This window comes from Anticarsia gemmatalis, chromosome 18, assembly GCF_050436995.1.
Source record: "Anticarsia gemmatalis isolate Benzon Research Colony breed Stoneville strain chromosome 18, ilAntGemm2 primary, whole genome shotgun sequence".
Taxonomy (NCBI): domain Eukaryota; kingdom Metazoa; phylum Arthropoda; class Insecta; order Lepidoptera; family Erebidae; genus Anticarsia; species Anticarsia gemmatalis.
In genome coordinates, this window is record NC_134762.1 from 5,884,704 (window position 1) to 5,910,141 (window position 25,438).

General features: G+C 34.0%; 3 protein-coding genes across 3 annotated transcripts; 2 read left to right on the plus strand and 1 right to left on the minus strand.

Moving 5' to 3' along the window:
* Window positions 1-478: 478 nt before the first annotated feature.
* On the minus strand, window positions 479-18,765 carry Cyp301a1 (Probable cytochrome P450 301a1, mitochondrial). The gene is made up of 8 exons (XM_076126300.1): window positions 18,221-18,765; window positions 4,530-4,723; window positions 3,285-3,486; window positions 2,756-2,918; window positions 2,281-2,450; window positions 1,798-1,876; window positions 1,188-1,385; window positions 479-767 (listed from the first exon to the last, which is right to left on the minus strand). The coding sequence occupies exons 1-8, from the start codon at window positions 18,694-18,696 to the stop codon at window positions 660-662; spliced, it is 1,590 nt and encodes a 529-aa protein (XP_075982415.1). The 5' UTR covers window positions 18,697-18,765; the 3' UTR covers window positions 479-659.
* Window positions 18,766-19,845: 1,080 nt separating this feature from the next.
* LOC142980559 (uncharacterized) lies at window positions 19,846-21,240 on the plus strand. The gene is made up of 3 exons (XM_076126009.1): window positions 19,846-20,265; window positions 20,636-20,734; window positions 20,917-21,240. Exons 1-3 carry the CDS (start codon window positions 19,990-19,992, stop codon window positions 21,232-21,234), a joined length of 693 nt encoding a protein of 230 aa, XP_075982124.1. The 5' UTR covers window positions 19,846-19,989; the 3' UTR covers window positions 21,235-21,240.
* Window positions 21,241-22,097: 857 nt separating this feature from the next.
* Window positions 22,098-24,792, plus strand: LOC142980571 (GDP-D-glucose phosphorylase 1). Its single transcript, XM_076126024.1, has 6 exons — window positions 22,098-22,403; window positions 22,507-22,639; window positions 23,008-23,158; window positions 23,549-23,651; window positions 23,961-24,258; window positions 24,565-24,792. Exons 1-6 carry the CDS (start codon window positions 22,248-22,250, stop codon window positions 24,669-24,671), a joined length of 948 nt encoding a protein of 315 aa, XP_075982139.1. The 5' UTR covers window positions 22,098-22,247; the 3' UTR covers window positions 24,672-24,792.
* Window positions 24,793-25,438: the final 646 nt, after the last annotated feature.

Below are 25,438 nucleotides of genomic sequence, written 5' to 3' on the forward strand. Positions count from 1 at the left end.
TAAAACGAAGTATTTTCAAATCGTAATTGCAGCGTTCTATCGTGTCTCATTGTACCCACCTTCTTCTTAACGAGAGAGAGAACATTTATAATTAATCATTTATAATACCTGCATGCCTTTATTCGCCTTTTGATGAATTGTTCAATCAGCAATATAACTTGATAACAACAGCGATTGAATTTCTTGTGTTGTTTTATTTCACAATGCAAGCGCCTACTATAAACCTAATGAAGTAACAGAGCGCAGAGCTGAGTCGAAAATATGACCTAAAGGAAGGTACTAAGAATTACGTTTTCAGATTTTGTAGTGATTTATTTCGAAACTAATCGCTTGTCAATTTTCAGAATGGCACGGGTAAGGCTTTGTCAACCACGCTACCGTCGACCAAGTATTTTAGGAACAATGGGACGAAGACAGATGGAATCAATAAATGATATATCAACATCGTAAGCGGTACTTCGTAAATAAAACTCTTAAAACAAAATGAAACATTTTATTTACATCTTAAAAATCGTACACAATAATAGACATTAAATCTAACATACAATAAAATATATGTAAACTAACACCTCCATCAACAATGTATTTACCTCACCTTTACATTAATTACAAGGCATTTATAGTCTTTATTATTATAACCATACAGTTCAATGTAAGATTTACCGTTCAACCATACGCAGGCGCAGTGGTCCGTCTGGCGCGTACATGAATGTGACTGCGTAGTCTAGAGGCTCGAAGTGGTATTCCAAACGGTATCGACGAATCAACTGTAAAAAACAAAAATTGTACAGTTATACACGTAGTACAACGCTAAAAGTCCTTCTCTACAAAACGCTTCTTCCTATACAAAACGCTAATTAATTTATTGTTTTACTATCTAAAGAGTGTTACAAAAATTACTAATTCAATTAATTGTTTGTACGGATACATTTCTTAATTGTCCTCCTTTTGAAATATGTTATGAACTAGAAGATTTTCATCATCATCATCAAAATATCTCTTCTACTTATTTAGTGATCGCCTGATGTAAAAATGAATATGAATTGTCGTAATTAGACAAAGCGTTTTCATTAATGCAGGCGTTACGTTGTGTGTTCACATGGCAAGGAGATTATATTATATTCCTCAATTTCTTGTACCTTGTTCTTGTTTACAAGCTCTTGGATGTAGTAGTAACATTTTTTTACCTTGGCCAAAAGAATCTGGATCTCTAAATCAGCAAATCTGCGACCCAGACATATCCTGGCGCCAAAGCCGTAAGGCAGAGAGGCGAATGGGTGCAGACGTCCGTCAGACTCCAGCCAACGCTCCGGTTTGAACTCCTCAGGGTCGGACACGAACTGCTCCATGTTGCCCGTCACGATTGTGGGGAACACCACTTGAACCTGCAAATATTTACTTATTATTAACAACTTTCAACTATCATTACAGGTAAACCCAATTCGATAGTGCGGTGGTAACATAATGGTTTTATTATTGTGTATAGTTTGAGCCAGATATATAAATTAAGCCAGAAATATCTATGTAAACTTCTAGAATAAAACCGTGTTATTCTTTCAGTTTTATCAACTTATGCAACAATTAAATAACCTGCGACAAATCGTTTCGAAAACACCACAGAAGCAATACAACGGTAAGACCCTACCCTCATGTCAGAAAAGAGTTTATTGTATCCAAATGCTTCAGCTAATCGTTCTGATTGATTTATGAATCTAAACAGGAAAAAACCTCATAAACATTGGTAAATTCCTCGGGGAGTTACAATGACAGATAGAGACAAAACTGAATCATACTTACACCTTTGGGAATGTGATAACCACAAATAACATCGTCTTCTTGAAGCGTTCTACCGTTACCGATAACTGTAGAATACATTCTGAAATAAAAACAATAAGATTCAACATTTATTGTCTAATACCTAAGTACCAAAAAAAATATTTTATGGAATCTCTGAAACCCATTTATAATAAAATCTACAGATAATATGAATAGTCGTTATTAAAAACCGTTGTTCCTTAAGATTTCCAATTTGAAAATCCATTACAAATTAAATTATTTTAGACTCAAACGATTTTATGGAGGTACAGATTCACCTCAATGTTAATTACGTGGGTTAAAAAAGATATTAATAAGAAACTACAAGTTAAAAAACTTATACTTTTAAGTTAATCTTCAATAAATAATACATAATATAGCATATTATACGTTAGCCTATGTGCCTTGATTGCTTTACGATAAAAGCTTTCAGCGTAAATTACTTTCATACGCGTTAAATCGTACCTGAACACTTCTCTAACAAAAGCTTTAGTGTAGTGTAGTTTATCTAAGTCGGAGTATGAGATAGGTTTGCTGGGATCAGGGAACACTCTCCTGATCTCCTCGGCCATCTTCTCCTGCTGCTTCAGCCTAGTCGCCGCCTGGTATAGGATCGAACATACCGCCATTGATATCTGAAAACAAAGAAGTGGTATTGGTAAATAATATTTATAAGGTTTCATACGTTACTTAAACGGCGGGATTTTATCAATAAGCAGCTTTTAAAATGAAGTTTAGCATAGGAGCCTGAAACAGTCTGAAACAACTTGGCCGTAAGGCCCAGTTAAACTAATAAAACATGTGGAACAACAAAATAAAACAAAATTTCTTTAGATTGCATAGCTTTAAGACAAACCAGTTATGACGCCGTAAATTTTGAAAATGAATAGCAAATTCTGCTAATTTAAAAATTACCAACGAATAATTGAGTGAATCTTACCGTATCAATGCCCACAAGAATAAGATCCAGCGCCATAACAGTAGCGATCTTCGGATCTCCCTCACTCTTAAGCACTCGCTCGAGGAGAGACAGGTCGTTCTCTGACGTCACCTTCTTAGTCTTCAGCCGTTCCAGGGCCTCGTTTATGTAACGACTGCAGAGTCTGAAAATAACAATAAATGTTTTAGTCGAAGTTATGGGAACCAAGAAGATTGTTTGTTGAAATGTTTTTTTGTTATATTTTCTCATTCCAGAAGGTTGCAAAATACTTCGATGGTTATAGTGCATTTACAATTTAATTACACGAACCAAGACAGTAATTTACAGTATGCGGTAAAAATACAATATTGATAATTTTGTTATTATCTTTTCTATCCATTTTTTTTGTACAATCTTAGAACATTTGATCATTATTGCAGTGCTAATTAACCTAATCCTTTTGTCAAACACACTTATTTCGCACTTCGATAAACGTAAAATCTCCGGCAAACACTATTTATAACGCATTGCATAATAACAATAAACTTACTCAACAAAGAAATTCATGTTGTTCACATATTTGGTCCACAGTGGTGTAGGGACGTATCTCCAGTAAGGTGCCTTCAGTTCAAGAACAGCTACATTTCTGAGAGCAAACTTGGCTGCGTCGATGATCCTCTGAGGCTCGGAGTCACTAGTCAGCTGCGAGGATAGGCATCCTAGTCGCACGTCCAGCGCGACACGACCGATACCTGGGTAACGATAAAAGATTGTATCATTAGCTATATTTTCTCTGCAAATAACAAAACAAGCGCTCTCTTCTAATATCTGTTGAATAAACTCAAAATGTACAGAACGAATTTTTACCAATAGATAGAGTATTTCCCAAGGAAAGTTTATCAAAAAAAGGAAAGTTTTAGTATTTCATTTGTTAAGGCTAGCCCGGTGTAACCCAGGCAATGATGTGGCGGGCCGCGATTGATAGAATTAATTAACAGGCGCTGTTAGCTCTACATTGTATAAAGTAACTGGACCGGCGTAACGGATTTTTTCAACCGCTATTTTTGCTTATATTCTGATGTAAACTATGTGACTTAATGATCACATGTTATAATCTATTAGATTTGAGTCTTATTTTGTTGAATTCAAAAAGACAATTAATATAACAGTGGTAACCTACGCTTCGTTTATTTGTGACTTTATTCTTTAGTTCGAAGTACTAGGTTTTGTACTATGCATTTAGAAGAAACTACAACGAAGATCAATCTCCTAGAAATCGAAGGAAATCGCTCTATATCCGTCCGTTTCTATACTACTTTATGGGGTACTGTCACAGATTTACGCTGCGATATCATTATAGCGCAACGGTCCGAGGCTACACCTACTCTTCCCAGTGCCTTGACACTATAATGGTCTCAGCAAATCAAAATCGTGGATGACAGGAAACTGGTCAAGATTTACAAAAACTTGAATTCAAATATGGTACGGTACTTTAAAATGTCCTGAAGTACATATATTATCATCACTATCGGGCCCGCACAACATCGCTTGCGTCACATAAGGGAGAATGGGTCAAAGTTCTCCCTGTTTTTGTAACATTTTTTACTGGTACTCTGCTCCTATTGGTCGTAGCGATAATGCCTTTAGCTTCGATGAATGGGCTATATAACACTGAAAGAATTTTTCAAATCGGACCAGTAGTTCCTGACATTTGCGCGTTCAAACAAACAAACAAACTCTTCAGCTTTACAATATTAGTATAGATTACAAGGTAGGCAAGCAAAAGCAGCCTTACACTCAAGTGACCACCGATGGATATCATTGTCGAACTCATGAGGCAGGTCTCCGTTCTCATCGCGAGCATCCTCCATGTACTTGATGAAGTCTTCGGTCACCATCTCGATGGGAGCCACGTATTTCTTCACCGTTTGGGGCTGGAGAATTGGCCGCTGTACTTTGGAACGGAACCGCCGCCATTGGTCGCCGTGTCTGGAATTAAAAAGGGAGTAGAGGAATTGAGAAGCTCTTTTTAAAAAAATAGAAAGAGTTATGTGATATAGCAATCAATCTTCGTCTTCAATCGTGAATGCTTATAAACAACGATATTTGCAAAATAATCTACGTATTTTATTTATGTCATATTCAATTTCCTTAAAATACGATATAAGTAAAGAAACTACCTATATTTTGCGCAGACAATCAAAACCTTGAGAAAAGTCTTTTTAAAAAGCTGTCTCTGAAGTGGATCGCCTTCTGAAGCTTTTACATTTAATATTTTACAAAGACCTTCACTTATTTGACCTTTTTATTCAATAAATTAAGGAAATTCTACGTATAAAATTATGTACTTAATGTTCAATTAAAAACGTAGGTAATAAATTCTAGAAAAAAAACATAAGTACTACTAATTTCGTGTAAATAAATAACTGCTAAACTTTTTTGAAAAATAATCACTCATTTATTACATGTAAAGTATCCATTATTTATAAGTGTTTTATTCAAGGCTATTCTGTATTGTAAAAACAATAAAGAATAAAATATTCTTTAGAATTAAAATAAATAGACAATCAAAATAAATAGCTGCTGTGTATTCATAGAGAAGCTTCCACATAAAATACACAGTGGAAATTGTTCATAGGCCTGTGAGGACCACAGGTAGCACCATAAAGCTAAGGCCATAAACAATACAAAGGTCCAAAACACTTAACCATAGAATGACCATAGAGTTTGAATGAAGTTTTAAACATAAAACGGAATATCCTTTGTTATTTAGATTAAAACAAAGTTTTATCTCTATCAACCAATCAGTTTCGCTGTAATAAATGGGAAGGTGTCAGCAGTAGTCGTTCTTCAAGATCAATCAAGAAAATAGATATTTTATTTCGACGACGTTCATGAAAAAAGGCCCTGGTTCTTTAATTTTACGTCAATCATAAATAGAAAAACGGATCGTGCTTTTAATTAGTACAATCAATATTGCTTGTCTTAATAGTATCAAATTAGTAGACAGTTAATTATGACTGATATTAGTTAGACATTATCTATACTAATATTATAAAGCTGAAGAGTTTGGTTGCTTGTTTATTTATTTGTTTGTTTAAACGCGATAATATCAAGAACTACTGGTCCGATTTGAAAAATTCTTTCAGTGTTAGATAGCCCATTTATTGAGGAAGACTATATATCATCACGCTACGACCAATAGGAGCAGAGTACCAGTAAAAAATGTTCCAAAAACGGGGAACATTTTGACCCATTCTCTCTTATGTGACGCAAGCCAAGTTGCGCGGGTCAGCTAGTTTTGAATAAACCGTCTATTTATTAACATCATCGCAGTACAGCCTGTGTGGTATAACCTTATGTAGTATCGGAAAACCCGAGAAACAAAACAAACAAAATAATAACCATTTACAGAGCGTAAAGCCATGAATTCTCAACAAATGATTGCGAGATGACAGCATTGCTGTGAAGAAATCGTTGTTAGAATAAAAATGTTCATGTTATCGTTGCGATAGGCGGTTACTTCGCATGCGTCTCGTGACAATATGCGAGGAATACTAACGCATTGATCTAATACGTTTTATGGAACGCAAACACGATTGAATAAAGACTTCTTTGCTTATGAAAAAGTAAAAGGTGATCACGCATTGTCGCTTTGAGTGACAACTTATGTTCCTGTTGTTAATGTTTTAGTAAAAGTGGTTGTCTTGGTGTAAAAAAGACTGCAGAGACAATTTTAATTTAGCTAACTAGTGACTATAAACTTTTTGTAAACGCGGTCTAGAAATACAAAATTTATTAAGAAATGAGAGAATAAACTTCTAACTTCTTACACTTTCAACCAGTCTTACACACTCATATTCTTCTTTTACACGTTTTCAAAATAACCGTTTTCTTGAATCTTCCCTTGCACGTACCTACTTAAGTTTTAATCATTTTTGTTACTGTTAGTCTGTTATAAATGCGTAGTTTCTTTTTCTATACTATATATTGTAGAAAACATTATATTTAAACACTTCAGTTATCGCCCTTTACATGTTGTCGTACATTTTAATAGTATGGCAGAGTTCATTGTCTTTTACGATCCGCTTGGTTGCAAATGGCGACGGGAGAAATTTCTGTTCTCACGAAGTTGATCAGCGGCTTTTTATTGATCTTTGATCTGCATACGATAGAGAATTAACTTGTATTTAAAATAATATTTTATATGAGAATAAGCACGACCAAGCGTATTTTCTTTTTACACATTTTGGCAACGCAAGTTGTAAGTCCCTAATCGCTATATAGCGATCTCTAGCATAAATATTTGTAAACTACGCTCTACTAAGATATTGCAATGGATATTTTACTATTATATTCTTACTCATAGTATTATTTTGGTGGTTTAATATTGTAGCAGGGAGAGTTTTTGTCGAATCAATACTTAGTTTTAACTTGTTATCAAGATGTAAATGAAGAAAGAAAAAATAGAGCTCTCATTGTTTTATCAGTTCTACCTTCTGTGAATCTGACAAATGTGACATGGTAAACACTTGAACTAAAAGATATTGCTCCAAATATATTAAAATATCAATAAATAGACTCTAATCTCAAGCAAAAACTCATGAATGAGAAAATATTATGTAAAATAATGTAGAACAAACAGTGTAACGACACATGGAGTGTGTGCGAACATCACTATTCAGAGGATGTTTGCGTATGTACTTACCGGCTCGCCACGCTATTGACATTTATGATCTAAGATCTGCGAGCCGCATGCCAATCACCAAGCCCTTACGATATACTAGAGTTATGTGTGCCGTGCTAAATCACGCAGAATCTATAGTAGGTACAGCTCCAAAAGTAGCTGAACAACTTCACATTTTCGAAACCTCTGTGTTACGTAACTTTAATAAATAACTGATCAAAATCAGGTAGAATGAGTTAGAATTAAACATTTCAATCAATGGCAAATGTTTTTTCCATGGAATATAGGGTTTTAGAAGATTGAGTATGATCAGCTACTTTTGGAGCTGTCTATACCTATGTAGATAGTACGGACCTATTTGTATTGAAAATATGGATGTGCTAAAAATCACTTAACGTTGTGCGATGGAATTTGGCAACTAATGTCCAAAAAGAAGATAATAACATACTGAAGATAGGTAAAAATATGCTGTCAGTTTGTAAAATTATTGATCAAAACAATCCATACATTCATCGTATTGGATGATCGCGTATTTTCTTCCTGTTGATACAAAGCATTTTCATTAGAAAGAATTCGGGTGATGTTTGGACAATTTACTATATAAAAATCTTTGCCCTGAAACCTCTGAATAATGTTAATTTAGTTTGTGGAAAGCATTCTCATTTGTTTTCAGATTTCCAGTTTAATAAAATACATTACTAGTTTATCATGGAAAGCTAATTAATGCAGTATTGCAAGCGGTATTTTTTCCGCTTGATCACACCCATCTAAACGCTACTAACGTCGCAACCGTATACCGGTTAACTAACTTTAGTATCAGTAAATAGTCTTTAAGATATTTACTGTAGGAGTGTTTCTCTTCAGCACAAGTAGGTATGTACTAGACACTAGACAGGTAATCGTTTCGCAACCGGTAGAACTCTCAGCTCAATATTTACTTAGTTTCACAACGCGTGCGACCGTTTACAATCATTTTACGCTGCAGTTATTACAAGATGACTAATTATGAGATCACTAGATTAACTTGCCATTCATGTTATTCGCTCTACTACGGGTCTTGCATAAGTTTGAGAAAAGATCACGTCTTGATTCTTGAATAAATATTGTGATTAAGGGTTAAAGTAACTCATTTGATATAGCTATTTGACTTGCGGCTCCTGAAAAGGCTATTGAAACCTAATTAATTAGGTAGTGAAAAGTCCAGGTCAATGAAATTATACTATGCATATTAGGGTATCCGCTAGTATATTCAGACTATTGGATCCAAGTGAGAATTTATAATAATGAAATGAGTAGGAGAGAGTCACATTTTCAATGATAATTATTTTCTTCAGAATGCACAGAGATGCAAAAGATAAAGTGACTCTATTGTTACTCCTAATTTTGTGCTCATTATTTAACTCATTCAAATACGTGTATAAGATAAACATTAAAACGCCAACGTCCGGTTGAAGAAACGGTTTGTTCCAAATGTTCGTGGCACGACAATTACTCGCTAGGTTTATGATAATATCAGTGATCCTCGTGCAATCAACAGATTCTGATGCACATCTGTGTTGAGGTGACGACGTGGCCATGACGTGTTGAAATGTTAACTATGGCGAAATAATATCAATTAAAATACAAACTATACAACACTTAATTGTTAAATTCTGTATTACTTAAACTTAATGTTCGGGAAACTAAGCCTTTTTAACGTATTTTTTAAGTTCGTGTTTATTTTGGTACTTGAGTTTCTGATCTATAACTTTGGAGTGATCTTTATAAACTACTCTTACAAAAATGATCATAATAATCTTAGAATTCACCAGTTTAATATCCGTCTACTTAATGGGAGCTAGACTCGCAATGATTTGTTAAAAGCAACTTGGCAGAAGATGCAAGTGACGAAACAGACGCCCTTAACAGCAGGAGAATGTTACCTAATTTTGATTTTTAGCACTCCATATTCTCGTTTAAAAATAAAAAATACTGGTGAAAGAATTACTTCGATACGTCAATTAGTTTTCGATTTATAAGTAAAACAAGTTGTAACCGCACGACGCTAGCTCTCGGTGACGGTGTGACGTCACTCTACACTTGCTCAGTCTGGCTCACACAGTCCGCTTGAGGTCGCGCGCTCGGTGCGATGAAATTATTCCTAAATACTTTTAAAAATGTTCAATTCAAACACTAGGAAATCATATTTTGTGCCTAAATGTAATTTAATATTATGTAAGTAAGTACATAAGTAATAAAAAATAACTTCATCTATACTTATAATAAATCTGTAGAGAGGTCAATTCTGTACATTGAATATATTTAAAAAAAAACCAATGGGGGATGTTTAGTAACGGATACTGATACCGAATCTGCAATTTATAATTTTCTTTTCTGTCTGTCTGTCTGTCTGTCCTCCGTCTGTATGTGTCGCTATCACGTAAAAACTACCGGATAGAACGCACTGAAATTTGCTATATGCATAGAATAAGTAGTGGAGCAGTCTCTAGGATACTTTTTATCGCATAATTTTTCATAGATTTTTAGAAAATTGAAAAAAATACGTAGAAATCTTTCGAACCTGCGTTTCCCTAGAAATACCATAGATGGCGTTGCGAATCCATTTCACAACATTCGCAATATAGTTCGAGGCGCCTGCCGTATCGATACCTGTTGTTCGCACCAACCAATAGATGGCGTTATAGTCCGCAACAAAGCATGTTTTTCCTAATTAATTTATTTTGATTGCTTTATTGTAAAAAAAAATACCTTTGAAACAGGCTATACATTTATAAGATTTTCAAACATAAATGTTGTATGATTTATCTATACTTATAATAAATCTGTAGAGAGGTCAATTCTGTACATTGAATATATTTAAAAAAAAACCAATGGGGGATGTTTAGTAACGGATACTGATACCGAATCTGCAATTTATAATTTTCTTTTCTGTCTGTCTGTCTGTCTGTCCTCCGTCTGTATGTGTCGCTATCACGTAAAAACTACCGGATAGAACGCACTGAAATTTGCTATATGCATAGAATAAGTAGTGGAGCAGTCTCTAGGATACTTTTTATCGCATAATTTTTCATAGATTTTTAGAAAATTGAAAAAAATACGTAGAAATCTTTCGAACCTGCGTTTCCCTAGAAATACCATAGATGGCGTTGCGAATCCATTTCACAACATTCGCAATATAGTTCGAGGCGCCTGCCGTATCGATACCTGTTGTTCGCACCAACCAATAGATGGCGTTATAGTCCGCAACAAAGCATGTTTTTCCTAATTAATTTATTTTGATTGCTTTATTGTAAAAAAAAATACCTTTGAAACAGGCTATACATTTATAAGATTTTCAAACATAAATGTTGTATGATTTATTACACATAAAATGTTGACTGGTTTACGTGGGTCCGGTGCGGTCGGGATATCCTAGGTGGCAAACCGAATAATTTCGTTTGTTGTCGTTGTTCGCCGCTACTAACAGATGGCGTTGTAGTTCGTAACACATAACCAAATTAATTGGTTGCATTAAGGAAATAAATTGGATAGCTATGCAACAGACTATAGGTAAGTTTTAAAAAATAAACAACGGATGATATATAAAAAATAATTACGGGTTACGCGGTTCCGGACGTATCATCGCAAGTACCTATACATTATTAAGCATAAAATGTGTTTAGGCATCATTAGTTCAGAAAAATACCTCAGATATAAAATTCAAGGGCGTACAAAACTCATACCGGAAGGTCGACCAACAATGTTTCAATTTAAATACGAATCATTTAAAACTGAGTACGAACTCAGTGACCATACATGGTTTGAACACAAAAGATATACCTACTCTTTGAGTATGGTAATACAGTGATGTTGTGAAATATGCGTCAAATTTATACTTTCACGGATAATTTTCCTGTATCAGCGCCTTCTACACTCCAGCAGAGTCCGGCAGTCTTGCCCCCACCCCAATTCCAAATTTCCATATTGCATAGTACTCATCATCGCTCTAATTTCCCCTCTAAATTTCCTATTGAATTTTTAAGAAGAGCCAAGGTCAGGCAAGCGGTCCTAAAAATGCCTAGCCAAATCTATGGCAACCCTAATCAATGTAGGATAATATGTATTTTGGAATTAAAATCTAAGTAGTTCTATGTTTTGCTTTTTATTTTCAGGAGAACGACCCAGTAACCCAAGTGTTATCACGTTCCAAATAATTCCATTTTAAATACTTAATTCTAAAACTAGGTCAATGGCCTTACATAAAAAAAAATTGTAACGTTATTCACAAAAAAACATACTTAGTACAAAAAGGATATCTTTTTGTACTAAGTATGTTTTTTTTATCTGATTAACATTTAGGATATTTATAATATTTAAAAAAAAATCGCATCGCCTTTTTGGAATAAACGTATAATTTTATCTGACATATTAATAGCGTTCGTGGTCGAAGTAGTTACATATCAAGAATGAACTTTTGTTTTGTCATGAGAGAGTAAGTTCAAATCCTAACGAGTGACATTTCATTTTTGTACAATTTATTTATTTTTTCAAATTTTGTGTTAATTTTTTTAGGTGATTTAATTCAATATTATAATTTTTTTGACATATTTTTTTATTTAAATAACATTTTTATCACAATATTGAGTGAGCGAATATTTTTGTTGTCATAAATTCCGCAGTCTTTTGAAAGTATAAGTAGGTACCTACTTGGTTATTCAATATTTTAAATCTTAATGAATAAGTAGTGGAGCAACTTATAGGAAACTTTTTATCTCATAAAAATTCTTAGTTTTCTAGAAAATTGCAAATATGTAGTAAAAATCGTTCACAGGTAACATAAAAATATAAGCGAAAATTTTAGCTTATATTACAAGCGTCGCTGTGGCGTATTGGTTTATAGATTCGTTTTTAATTTTTAATCCTTTTGGTGAGGGATCGAACCTCATCGGAGACAGTACTTTTTGTGGCTGTTTTACGTTTCAAAGTACTTTTTAAACATTTTCTATGGATTTTGTTTAGATTTTTGTGGAAATTGATATACATTTTATTTTATAGTGCATTATTTTATTTGGCATCTAACCTTGAAAGTATCTAGGTCTAAGTGAGCTGCAACTAATGCAACAGCACGACATTCACGCGAGCGGAGCCGCACGGGTCAGCTAGTCTTATAATAAAACAATTTCTAACCGGTTTGATCGCGAGTTTATTGATTTTACTGTGGCAGGAAAAATGTAAAATCGATAAGTATACGATTATTTCGGTTAAAAACTGTTTCATTATAATATGCAGTGATCGTAAATATTTATCTAACATTATTACTTATTATATGTGTGGGCCAGTTAGCTTCACACACTTGCACTAATAGTAAAGTAGAGTAGAGTTAAGTTAAGTTTAGGAGCACTAATAGAAAGATAGCCACAAAGTTAAAAACTGTATATTAAGTTAAAGTTAAAGAGTAAAGTTACAATAAATAACGGTAGCTAGTCTTCCCTTGATAGTTTTCACTGCGTAAAGTTAAGAGGTACTCGCTAATTATTACATAATTTCTCATTAATATAGACGGTATTGCACAATATTAAGTGACGCAGGTTGTTACTGCGTCTGGCGTAAATGCTGAGTAGGCGTATGAGCTGGGTCGGCGTATGAGCTGAGTCAGCGTATGTACGGTCATCAACCCGTAGGCGTACACCCTATGTATAATATACTAGAAGCCGTCCACGACTTAGTCCGCATGGAAACCCTTCCCGCGTAAATCCCTATCCTTCGGGAACTCGAGGATAAAAAGTAGTCTATGTGTTATTCTGGGTCTTCAGGTATATATCAAATTTCATCGTAATCGGTTCTGTCAAATTTGCGTGAAAGGGTAACAAACATACCTACATACCTACATACTTACATACATACATATACAAACATACGTACATACATACATACATACGTGCGTACGTACACACATACATACGTACATACATACATACAATGACATATGTATGTCATTGTATGTATTACTTATGTACTTATGTATGTACATATATACATTCTCACAAACTTTCAAATTTATGATATTAAGTAGGATTTCGGAAGCAACAAAACCTCTATTTGTTTCACAAATAATTCGCAACCATTATTCCATTTATTTTAAGTACATTATCCGATTGCCCTTTTTAAAATCCTTTATCCATTTTATTAATCGAATAGTATTTACTATTATTATAAGTTATTTTATACATAAGCGGACGAAAACACAACAAAATACTACGCAAAGTATTACACCTACAACAACGATTGGCGACTTAATACTAAGCGGGACGCGGCCCGCGCGGCGCGGTAAAGTAGTATGACGTCACAGCCGCTAACGCGGCTGTTAGCGGGACTCGATATTTTTCGAAACTTTGAATGCTTATAAAATCAAAACTATTTGGTATTTTTGACTAAAACAAAAACTAGTTTATATGTATACATACAGGCTATACTGTGTCAAAATTTCAAGCGATTTGGCATACCTAGTAACATTCTCCATTGTTACAATCGTGATCCATGTTTTAGAGAAGGTTCATATCTGACGGAACAGGCGTCGCGTATTATCGATCGCGTAACGCCAGAACAGATAAATGTATAGAAAAACACTTGACGGTTCACACTCAACCAATGATGCGTCGTTGCGAATCCCATACTATTTAGGCTACGCCCGACGCATCTTCCATCAGATGTGAACCGTCCCTTAATTGCATCAATGAAAAAAGGAGTAAGTTAATGTATAAATGTAAACCAAACGTTTTCATTGACGATTACACAAAGCCTTCGCCAGGGAAAGCATATTATTATAGCAGTTCATTAAGTGGTTATGCGCATTGTAAATAGTCACGGAACACTTCCTAGGCGTAGTTTTGGGCATGGGTTGATTGTCGTGCGCGTCACGTTGACGCACCACGCTCGCGGACTTTCGCCTCGGCCCGCTTCGCAAGTGGGCCAAGTATCAACACCGTTTGTTCACTCACTCGTGATACATTTGTGACTCTATTCATCTACAGGCACCATGGATGATCACATTATTTGAAAAAGGCTTCTGAAGAGCGAATAGCTACAACCTTTTTTTGGGAAAGAACCATTCAAAATAATATAGGTACTTTATGTAGATTGATTTAAGCGGTTAACTAGGCAGTAACATAGTTATTTTGTGTATTGATAAACCAAACAAGTAAAAGTTTCTCCGAAAAACATTCTTTTTGTATAAAGTACGATCAGAATGGCAGATTTACTTAATAAGTTTTGTTTCTCAAAATGAATCTAAATTGGATCTTTACTTCGCTCGGTTGTTTATGTAGGTTTCTGTGCCGGATACCTCAGCGCAAGCGGTAACTGTTAAAAACTACATCTTAAAACATGGCTTAAACGTGTCCTGTACTTTGAAACCGGTTGCAGCTAGCATCAGCCTTCATTTTATTCAAAACAAACCGCTACACGCTTGCAATTTCTTTCACTTTTACCATTTTATGTAGCTATACGAAACATTAATATAAAATTCCTGTGATATTCAAGATAGATCTCTACTTACCCCTATGGGAATAAGGCATGGCACTTTATGGAGGTACAGACCTATGCATGGTTTAAAGTTAATTTAAGATTGAAAGTTTAATGTAAAGTTATACAGTATATTATTATATAGCTTTTTAAATGCCTTAAAGGCTTTATTCTACAATCTGCAATTCACTACTGTATGTATACTGATGAACAAGCTAGAGTATATGACGAATGTCATTTAGCGAAATTAGCACTCAACTGCAGTTTAGATGCTAAATCATTACACAAAAAGTAAATCATCTGAAAGGATCAAACTCCAAGTCCTAGTTGAAACATTCTTCCTTGAATGAACACACCAATGATATAATGTTTCGACCTTCATGTCAGGGTGCTAAAAGCTAAGTAAATAAACGTGACAACGCTAAACTGTCATTGTCACCGGTTTTAGCACTAACTGTGTGAATTACTCGTAAATATTATGTGTACTAAAACAAAAGTGAGATAATGTAGGTGACATTGATAGCCGTAATATTTTCGAGTTAGTACCTTAAATTAGTACGTAGGTCCTTATGATTTAGATATACCATATTTTGTTCTTCACATGCTAGATTTTAACGACGTAGTATGCTACAAGTTCTTTGGGTTTTTTCTCTTTTTATGTCTTTCCTGCTTTTGGGTTTTTTCATATTTCTATTGGAATGTTCTCAACTTTTGATCGTAGTTTACGTGCCCGGTTTATGATATTGGCTCGCCCCTTATAACATGGCATCAACCTTTAGTTTCATACAGATGTGTATGAAATACATCGACGTTCTACCATTAACAATGTTAACCTAAGGTTTGAGCATTAAAGAAGGCAAATCATGTGTACCTGCAGCTGATACCTCTGATATTGGCAAAGATAGCAAGGGACGATAAGTTAATCTTTCGGGTACGCATTTAAAAAAATTGAAAGACATGTTAATATTAGCTTTTGTATGTAGGTACATAATAAATCAGATACTTACATTATATTTTATTGCATCCTACACATTAAAGAAGTAATGTTTGTTGAGATGATAAATAAAGAGAGAAAAACTAAAAAGCTATACATCAAAATAATAGTACAGCACTGAAGCAATTATTTACACTTTTTTGTCTGAAAAATACTACGTAAATAATAGTTTACTATTAGTAAAATACTCTTTTTAGAGACATAATGACATAAAGACATATTATGTATTTCATAGACACATTATTTACATTTTTAAAAAGTCTGTTCTTTTTTGGTCCATATATTACACATAAATAAATAAATCTTTAAGCGAGGTGCATTATTTGTTTACTGCTCAATAAACTGCTACAATTTATCAGTATTATCCTGTTCAAACACTCCGTATGTTCGCCTAGTCAATGCTATTAAACGTGCTAAGCAAAACAAACCCTGGCCAAGTACTGAATGCAACATTGTGTAATAACTAATGCCTCATTAACAAGTTGTCATAACGCAACAATGAGTATTAGATATACTATGATTACACATTATTTTAAGTCTTTCTACTGGTGAATTTTTAAACACGGTAGGGACGATCTTCTTTTCTTTTTAAGTAAAGTTTTAATTTTTTCATTTCATTTTCAATCATGTTTTGTAGCTTTTTTATGTTTGTCCTTGTCAATTTTAATATACAAGTAGTAAGTTTAGTATGAAGAAAGACAGTTTATACTATGATTTTCTGATCACTGCTACATGTTAACATGTATGTTAACCTAGAAGCAGATAGAAAATCCCTTATCCCATCCCTCTGCCTGTAAACAGCAACGCATCTCGAAGACAATTTAAAGCAGTACAAAAAGGCACAATAAATTCAAAACATAAATTTGCCTACTAGCGAACCTAAAGTACTACCACTGAAAGACCGAAATATAAGAAATAATTGCGAACTAAATCGATCGTTATTTATTTTAATAACGTAAGATTGATTGTTGTTTACTAATTGATTAACGCGTAACGTGAGTTCAATTCAAATATCTATAATAACTAGTACAAGGATTACATTAATTGCATTACATACGTTATCAATTTTTGCATGAAAAGATGAATGGTTCATGTATCAAAACTACGTACGTAGCTCGTACAAGAAAATACATGCAACCGTTCAGTCCTGATAAAATTTGAACGGTATTTTTATGAACTAGTGTGCAAGACTTCGCTTTTGTTCGCCATCAGTGTTATAACATGTAAGTAGAAGGCTTTTCCAATAAAGTTATATTAACCAAACCAATATGCGAAATTCGAACCTCGACTCGTTACCACTGTCATATGATAGAGTCAAATAATATTGTAATAGAGAAATAAATAAGCGTACAAACAGACGCAGATTCTGAAATTTCGGCTAGATAACATAACATGATAACGATTTCACAGACAGATTAAAGTAACTATTTATTTTTTATAGGGTTTCTGTCATTTGATCATATACGTCCTTAAAGTAGGTCTAGCTTGTTTTAATACGAGTAAATTACAAGCTGCTCTACCAACCGACAGATCACGCATGACTATTAACTCAGAATCTTAGTAGGTCTGTACGTACTAAGTACTCAGAGATCGACCCCCTTACAAGAATTATTTAGATTTTGGTGTATGTAGTTTTGAAATCATAGAAGAAGAACTTTTAGAGGGATAACATAGGCCTCCATGGGGAGAGACCTTATAAACCTGAGACAAGTTTCAAAACACACCGACTAACTTTTTAGATTTTTTATCTTAAACTCCGGTCTATTATTACCACCTTTCTTTTCAGTGGGCATAATGTCCTCACCATTTCCGGTTTAAAACGAGGCATTTTTGACGGAAAGGTATTTAAAGTTACACAAAAAAAATTGGGAAATAATGATGACCGTTGCCAAACCATTTTATAGCCTTGGATTTAGAATACGATTACGGCCTTGTGTCAAACAATCTTTCGTAACCCACTTATCATATAGCTATCACACACCTGCAAAACTTATTAAAGCTTTTAATAAAGAATACAAATATATTTTAAAGTTCAAAACATTGAATATTTTTTGCCTCATTACGTTTTTGAGAAGTGAAAGTCAGAGATTCCGCAGGTAACGGCACTTCATTTCTTGTTTTGTTAATCTCGGGTGATTTTTAAGCAAGTCGTGTTTTATGATGAACTGGTTAGAAACCTGATGCCTATTTTGTTCTAGTTTTGAGATAAAGATCTAGTTTCATTAGCTTAGGTTTACAGTTATCAATTTTAATTTGTGAGACTTAAATATGTAGAATATGCATGTAGGAATAAAATATGACTTACACTCCAACAACTCCAGGTAGTTCACCGAAGAAATCCTTTCTCACTTCAGACTTGTACTTGACGAGGCACGGCATCGCTGGACGGAACGGCGTGGGTCCTTCCCGTCGGTACATCCGCTCGATCTCATCAGCATCGTAAACAAACAACAGATCAGGCCTACCGATCAGCCCACCCAGCCGGACTATCCTCCCGTATTTATCCAAAAAATGTTGTGTCACTTTCGCGAACTCTGATATATCAAATTGACCGATTATGGGCACCATCCGCCACGTATTCCCCAGAATAGGAATCGGCTTCGGTCCCGGCACCTCTGAATAGGGTTTTGCATTTGCGAAAATTTCCTCATTGAGCTCCGCAGTGGGAGCAATTTGGGATCGCTGCCGTTTTGAGAACGGACAACCCGTTGAAGCAGATCTTGTATTATTCACTATATACGGTTTCGTGTAAACCGCGAACGTGCGGAGAGAACGACCCATGGCGGTTAAGGCCGCAACGACGACTGCGCGTGCGCTACGAGCGAGATCCCAGGGTATACCGTTGTGAGGGAGTCGCCGCCGCTTCTGACATTGCAGTCATGGACGGCAATTAACGAGCGTTCTCCTTTTTTATTTTTCGAAATGATAGTTTATTTTAAATATGTATCTACTACTATCCCTTTTTATAATTTTGCTTATAATGCAATACAAATAATGCACGAGTAAAATAATTCTTATTAAAAATGCTTTGTGAACGGCCGATAAAACTCTGTACAAGGTGAACCGTTACACACTTACAGCAATTACTTTATTCCTTGGCCTTCGTACTTCACAGGATACATTTACTTCATTTACCATCGCGGCGGGGAAAAGATAAATAGATAAATTTCAGCGAACGTATCTAGTTAAATATTATGTCGGGATTTATATCTTGCAAATAGACACTAGTAAAGCATTGATTGGTAATGTAGCAGGTAGGCTCCCAAGTTACAAAATCACAAAACAATATGTTAAACTACTTACTTAATATACTTACTTACTATATCATATTATACTTACTTAAAAGTTGATCGTAATATGAAATTATGTTCATTAATTAGTTCATAAGAGAATGTTTCATTCTGAAGGGTTTGAGTAAGTCATCTAGATAGGCACTTAGATCAGACACAGGCCTATAATTTTCTCCGCTACTGTGTTACGTCTTCATAACTAGATACGACGTGATTATAGCCTAATAAAATAGATAAGATTCTTGTTAGACGCTTTGTACATAATTTTTCATGATTAGAAATATAATAATATGTCGGCATATAAGTTTTATATCCTAGCATTAACAACATCACTTCATTTTAGCAGTCAAATAAGATGATTAAAAGTAAAGTAATGGTGTCCGTGCGTAGTGGTTAGAGTAGCAACACGATGCACTGTAAGCTATTAGATACCTTGAGAAATCGTTGTTTAAATTTCTACACAGAACAAATATACTTTTTATTATCCATTTACAGACGTTTTCTCTCTCCTTTGCACTATTTAGAATAAATATAAATGTCCCATAATTTCAAATAAGCGCGTAAAAGCTAGCTTTTTTTAATACTGGTCACATTGATACATTCATTCCTTCATAATCGAGAAAGCTTTCGCACTTCGCAGATTGACAGCCTTGACACTTGACAGGAGAATGAAAAATTTATTAACAATAACAACAAACATTTAAACATCGAGCCTCAAAACAAAACAAAAAAAAACAACTGAAATCATTTAATTTTGTGAATAAACTAAAAAGTACTTGGAATTATGATTTCGGAGTTTGCCAAAGAGAAAGTCTTCTGGACGAGAAAGATGAATTTAAAATTAGTGAAATTTATTGAAGGAAAACCAAATATCTGGAATCCGAAACATCCAAAGTACACATCAATGGAATACAAAGAACGCACGTATGCAGAATTTGCATCAAAATACGGTAATGAATTCACAGGACAGGCAGTTAAAGATCGTTGGACGAATATACGTTCTACCTTTGCTAATTACCTCAGAAAGTTGAAAGCAAGTCAAGCGAAGGGAGATGGAGAGGTCAGTGGCCTTTTCTTTAATATTTGTCTTTTTTATGAATCGATTTTTGTATTCCCTGCTGTGTCACTCAACTTTTTACGTTAATTGCGTATTGGTGTAATAGTAGGTCAGGCAAAAAGTCTTTTATGAACTTGTAATAACATCTATTTGGCTTCAAGAATCGCAAATGAGTACACGGTTCATTAGGTTACTGTCAGTGAGCTCGAGAAGTGCCCAAATATCAAGCTTTTTTGTGTAGAGAAAAGATTTTATTACATGTTCCTACATACTATAATGCGAAGAGACTTTTTCTCTTATACTATTTGATGAGTACCTAGTTTTTTTGTTCTTGTAGAGACAGAGAGTATGAGTATTTTTTTTTATTTTACAGGAATATAAAGTTAACTGGCATTTATGGCATGCCTGCAGTTTTCTACTAGAAGTTAATAGAAATGGACATTCAAGATCACGGAAAAAGAATTCAATCAATGTAAGTTTAAAAAGATCTTTCTGCATTCTTTTCTTGTTCTCATTGTTTAATAAGCTGATCAACTAATGACAGCAAAACAAATATTATATGGCTAAAACAATATTCTAGCAATATTTTCAATTTCACTGCCAATATTTCTATACCATAGAAATTCATGTTTAACACTGTTCTTTTTCTTCTAGCAAATGACAATAGATACTAATGAAGAACCAAGCAGTGAAGAAGATAACATCTCTACGCAATCAAGAAATAATGATGATAACATGTGCCAAAATATTGTAGATGGTATTATAAATGCATTTCAAGGTCTACAAAATGATGTATTTGATGTAGATAATTTAAAGTATGGTAAATTGGGCCGAACATTGGCTACCAAGCTCTCTCAAATGAGTTCATTTGATGCAGCGCAGTTAACAAATAAAGTCATGGATGTACTATGGTTATATCATGAAGACAGTCCGTTAAATCCAAATAATGTTAAACTTGAAGAGATGAATTAAAATCATAAGCTCAATTTTGTTTTTTTTCACCCCCGATGAATTATTTAACATGCTAAGTACTTATTTCATTAAAGTATTAGTATGTGAAGGAAATTAAATTCTAAGACTGATAAGTCCTTTTTGTATAGTAAAACATGTCCATTTAAATGGAGGTCAGTTTGAGGTGTATTTTAAAGACAAACCCCATACAAGCATTGATCATGTGTCCCGGGGACTTTTACAGACAACGGACAAAAAAGTAAAACCAAACCGAAAAGCTACTATTTGTGAATCGAACAAATATTAGTCCCGTGTGAGAATCGAACCCACGACCTCCTGACGCAATTGTAACGGCGCGGCGACCACCTTAACCACTGCGCCATTCCGTCGATTTGGTGATTGGCGTTTTTGTTTCTGTAAAGAACTACGTTCCTACATTCCTCGGGCCTCAGCCTTAGTGTCAACTAGCTGACCCGCGCAACTACGCTTGCGTCACATAAGAAAGAATGAAAAAAAATTTCCCCGTTTTGTAACATTTTTCGTTGCTACTCCGCTCCTAATGGCCGTAGCGTGATGTTATATAGCCTATAGCCTCCCTCGATAAATGGACTAATTAATACTGAAATATTTTTTTAAATCGAATAAGTAGTTCCTGAGATTAGCGCGTTCAAACAAACAAACTCTTCAGCTTTATAATATTATTATAAATTATAAATTATAAATATTATAAATTATAAATATAAATTATATATTATATTATTATATTATATATTATATTATAGTATATAGTATAGATTAGTTAGAGATGGTAATACTGAAAAAATCTTTGTAAATTCACGTTTGGCAATACTACGATAAAAATGTCATTATCATCGTCATCTGTCCGTATTGTACTATGCGAGTGTTTTGATTTTTGTTATGATTATTGTGATTTATTAGTTAACTCAATACTTAGCCATTTAGACAGTTTTAATAATTTATTGGAAAAATTAATCGCAGAAAAAGCCTTGAAACTTCATAAAGACCTAAAAAACATGTATAAACTAAATCATTTTGAAGGCAATAGATCAGAAAAGTTTTTAGAGTTGTTAAAATCTAACTGGGATAAATTGCACAATGATACGGATATTTTTCGTTACAAAATTGATAATTTCGACGAACGGTTGGTGGAAGAAAAATATGTACTGCAGGTAAACAATTTATTAAAACAAACAAGTTGAATTTAAAGAAAAAATGAAGATATATATTATTATATTTATATATTTTCTGTATTTTGTATTTTTATGTTTCCAGTTGAACCCTGACCGTCGTGCTAAACGAAGAACACCAGAGGAGATGAATGATGTGTGTCAACCTTTTGACAAAAATAAATTTAACTTCACCAAAGTTTCACCTGAAGAAATATTATTCTCTTTGGAAGATGATGGTAATTTTACATTTATTCTTTACAAATAGATAAAAAGACCTATAAATAATAAGTTTTACTAGTTATACATAATCATAAGTAGTAAAACTTAGTTATAGATCTTGTTTTAACTACAGAAAGTTTCCTATTGTAATGAGACAGTTCAACTGAATGGATTTTTCTAATGAAATTATACCATTTCTATGAATTCTATCATATCTCATCTTGCAAAGACAAATATACTAGGAACTAATTATATTTTATACATAGCAAAACACTTTACTAGAAACTAAGTTATCTCTATTCTTATCTAAAGTGCATTTTGTAGTTCACCAACAGTAAAATGAATCATCAATTATGAACATAGATAAATAAAATAAATATTCTAGTTTCAGATGTACATACAGTTATAGTGAATGTGAGTCCTATATCAAGGTACCACTCACTGCTGTGCCCTTCGGTCAACAAATGCTTGCCTCAAGTAGTTACTGCTGAGAGCTTGGCTTTGGCAGCTGAAATCATGTTTGTAGCTCAGGACCGGTGAGTGTAGGCAAGTACCTAGACCTTGAATATGATAAAAGTTGTTTTAGGTCGCATATATCTAGTATATTAAATTCTGAGATTCTTGCATGTCTCAGAATTTTTGGCACAGTTCTTGAAGGAATGCAAAGTCACCAATCCACAATTGGTCAGTATGATAAACTCAATGCCTAACCACTCCCTCAATCTGAGAGGAGACCCTTGCCCAGCAATGGGACAAGAATTGGCTTAATTTATTTACTTAAATATGGAACAAAATGTAGAAATTAAGAAAAAGTTGCAGATTGTTTGGAATATTATATTTTTTTAGAAAAAAATGTTGCTACTCTATTTAATCTCAGTAAGTATGTATTAAAGTCAAAGTAATAAGATCTATTTATTTGTTTTCAGGAACCTTAGGATTTTGTTCAACAGTCTATGTGCTTTTGCATCTGTGAATCATTTACACTATCATCTCTTTATAGAGGAGGAGGATTTTTATGTTGAGAATGTGGTAAGTTATATCTATAGACATTCAATTTTAACTAACTTGTCTACCGGATGCCCTTGCAACCCTGATAAGCTCATTTCCTTCACAATATTTTTCGGGCATACACATGTCACTTATCTTTTATGGTCCAACTAAACAAACTAGAACAAATACCATTCAACAGTTAACATACGCAATTCCTTGTTTGATAAAGCTTTGAAATGAAGTCAATCTACTTGAAAAGTTAAATATGCAGCTAAGTTCTTATTTCAATCTCAACTTATCAGTAGGTAATGTGTTTTATATCATATATTTTTTTCTTTTTATTTTCAGAAGTGGCAACACGTGAAAGGCGATATCCATAGGCTGGATGCAAGCTATCCAGTGCCAGCATTTTGTTTCAAAATAAAAAGGCAATCTATAGTACAAAATTCAAAGGAAATTTACAAAGTTTTAGAGCATTTCCTTAATAAATCAATTGCACATAATATACTTTTAACTACAAGAAGTATAGATGCAAATAATGTAGTTAATGTGATAGTATGGCCTAGGAAGAAGACAGTAGGAGCTAAACAGTTCTCTGCTATGAATGTGGCTGTGTTGGAGCTAAGTGGATGGTTCCCTGTTTATGGTAAGGCATTATAATCATCAAAATAAAAATCAGGTTCTTAACCATAACTTTTAAACTCTCGCGTTGCATGTTTAATGTATAATAGAATACGGGAATAAGTCAGCCTGCGACCACGGCGATTGCAACCTGCGCCGAAACGTTAGGCATTTTAAAAGTGGATATTTCTGGTTCATACGATTTTCTATGGGATGATTGTGCCCATATAAAATTGTACATGGTACTAAAACTGTATTTTCCATGAGTTCCCTAGAGACTGTATCTACTTGTGTACTTTTTATTTATGGACTGATATTCGCTTTTTTACAGATGCGGGAAGTTTTACAAATCTTCAAGCTGCAGATCTAGAAAAAGAGCTTTCTAAATGGAATATAGAGGATTTTGATAAACTATGTGAAGAAATAGTACAATTATAATACACTGTTAGATAGATTTTTATTAATTAAGTGAGCTATTATTTGTTAATAAAATAATTTATAAATATTATGTTACCAAGTTAACGTTATTATTTTAGATAGTACAAATAAAGTACATGAGTATAAATTTTTGTTTCCTATGTGTGCGATTTTGAAACGTAGAAATTAACAGCTGAGCAAAAGGACTATTACCTACCTGTAATCAATATGCCTCAATTACCTGCCGCCGATCCATTAACCTATCATTATTATGAAGTGCATGAGTACTAGTGCGCCTTGCATGCAACGACAGCAATCAATAAAACCACGCAGGACAGGACTAGCCAGGTCATTAAACTTAAATCCTATGTCTGACTTGCTTTACTAAAGAAAATCCCCCAGATTCAAATGTATAAATATGTTCTTTCAAAATATTGTACTTCATAATCTGGATAATAGCCATTTTTGAGGGATTTCCCCCAACAAATAAAGGATGCTCATTTCTTATCGAATACTACAGTATGATTAGGTACCTATCTGATTGCTATTCATATTTTAACAGGCGCTGCAGGCCCTGCTTTATCAATTGTTTAATTGATACTCATGATTACTGCTATTAAAGAGTTTTACAGGAGAGTTTTGGTCGTTTAAACGTCATATAGTTGATTTCTTTGGTCGAGTAAGAGTAGGCGTTCAATTATCTAGGGTTCATTATCTTAACTTGACGTTTAGCACGTTGCAGTAATTAAAAACGCAGGCGACATTTCATTATTTATATTTTACTTTTA

Excerpts from the sequence above, each read along its gene's own strand:
- Cyp301a1 (XM_076126300.1), bottom strand. The coding sequence starts at position 18,696 with ATGGGTCGTTCTCTCCGCACGTTCGCGGTTTACACGAAACCGTATATA. Across the intron at positions 4,724-18,220 it reads CTACCTGGAGTTGTTGGAGT|ACACGGCGACCAATGGCGGC; the intron begins GTAAGTCATATT and ends TTTTAATTCCAG. Across the intron at positions 1,877-2,280 it reads TTTGTTAGAGAAGTGTTCAG|AATGTATTCTACAGTTATCG; the intron begins GTACGATTTAAC and ends TTTTTATTTCAG.
- LOC142980559 (XM_076126009.1), top strand. The coding sequence starts at position 19,990 with ATGATTTCGGAGTTTGCCAAAGAGAAAGTCTTCTGGACGAGAAAGATG. Across the intron at positions 20,266-20,635 it reads AAGCGAAGGGAGATGGAGAG|GAATATAAAGTTAACTGGCA; the intron begins GTCAGTGGCCTT and ends TTTATTTTACAG. Across the intron at positions 20,735-20,916 it reads GGAAAAAGAATTCAATCAAT|CAAATGACAATAGATACTAA; the intron begins GTAAGTTTAAAA and ends TTTTTCTTCTAG.
- LOC142980571 (XM_076126024.1), top strand. The coding sequence starts at position 22,248 with ATGTATAAACTAAATCATTTTGAAGGCAATAGATCAGAAAAGTTTTTA. Across the intron at positions 22,404-22,506 it reads AAGAAAAATATGTACTGCAG|TTGAACCCTGACCGTCGTGC; the intron begins GTAAACAATTTA and ends TTATGTTTCCAG. Across the intron at positions 23,159-23,548 it reads ATGTTTGTAGCTCAGGACCG|GAACCTTAGGATTTTGTTCA; the intron begins GTGAGTGTAGGC and ends ATTTGTTTTCAG.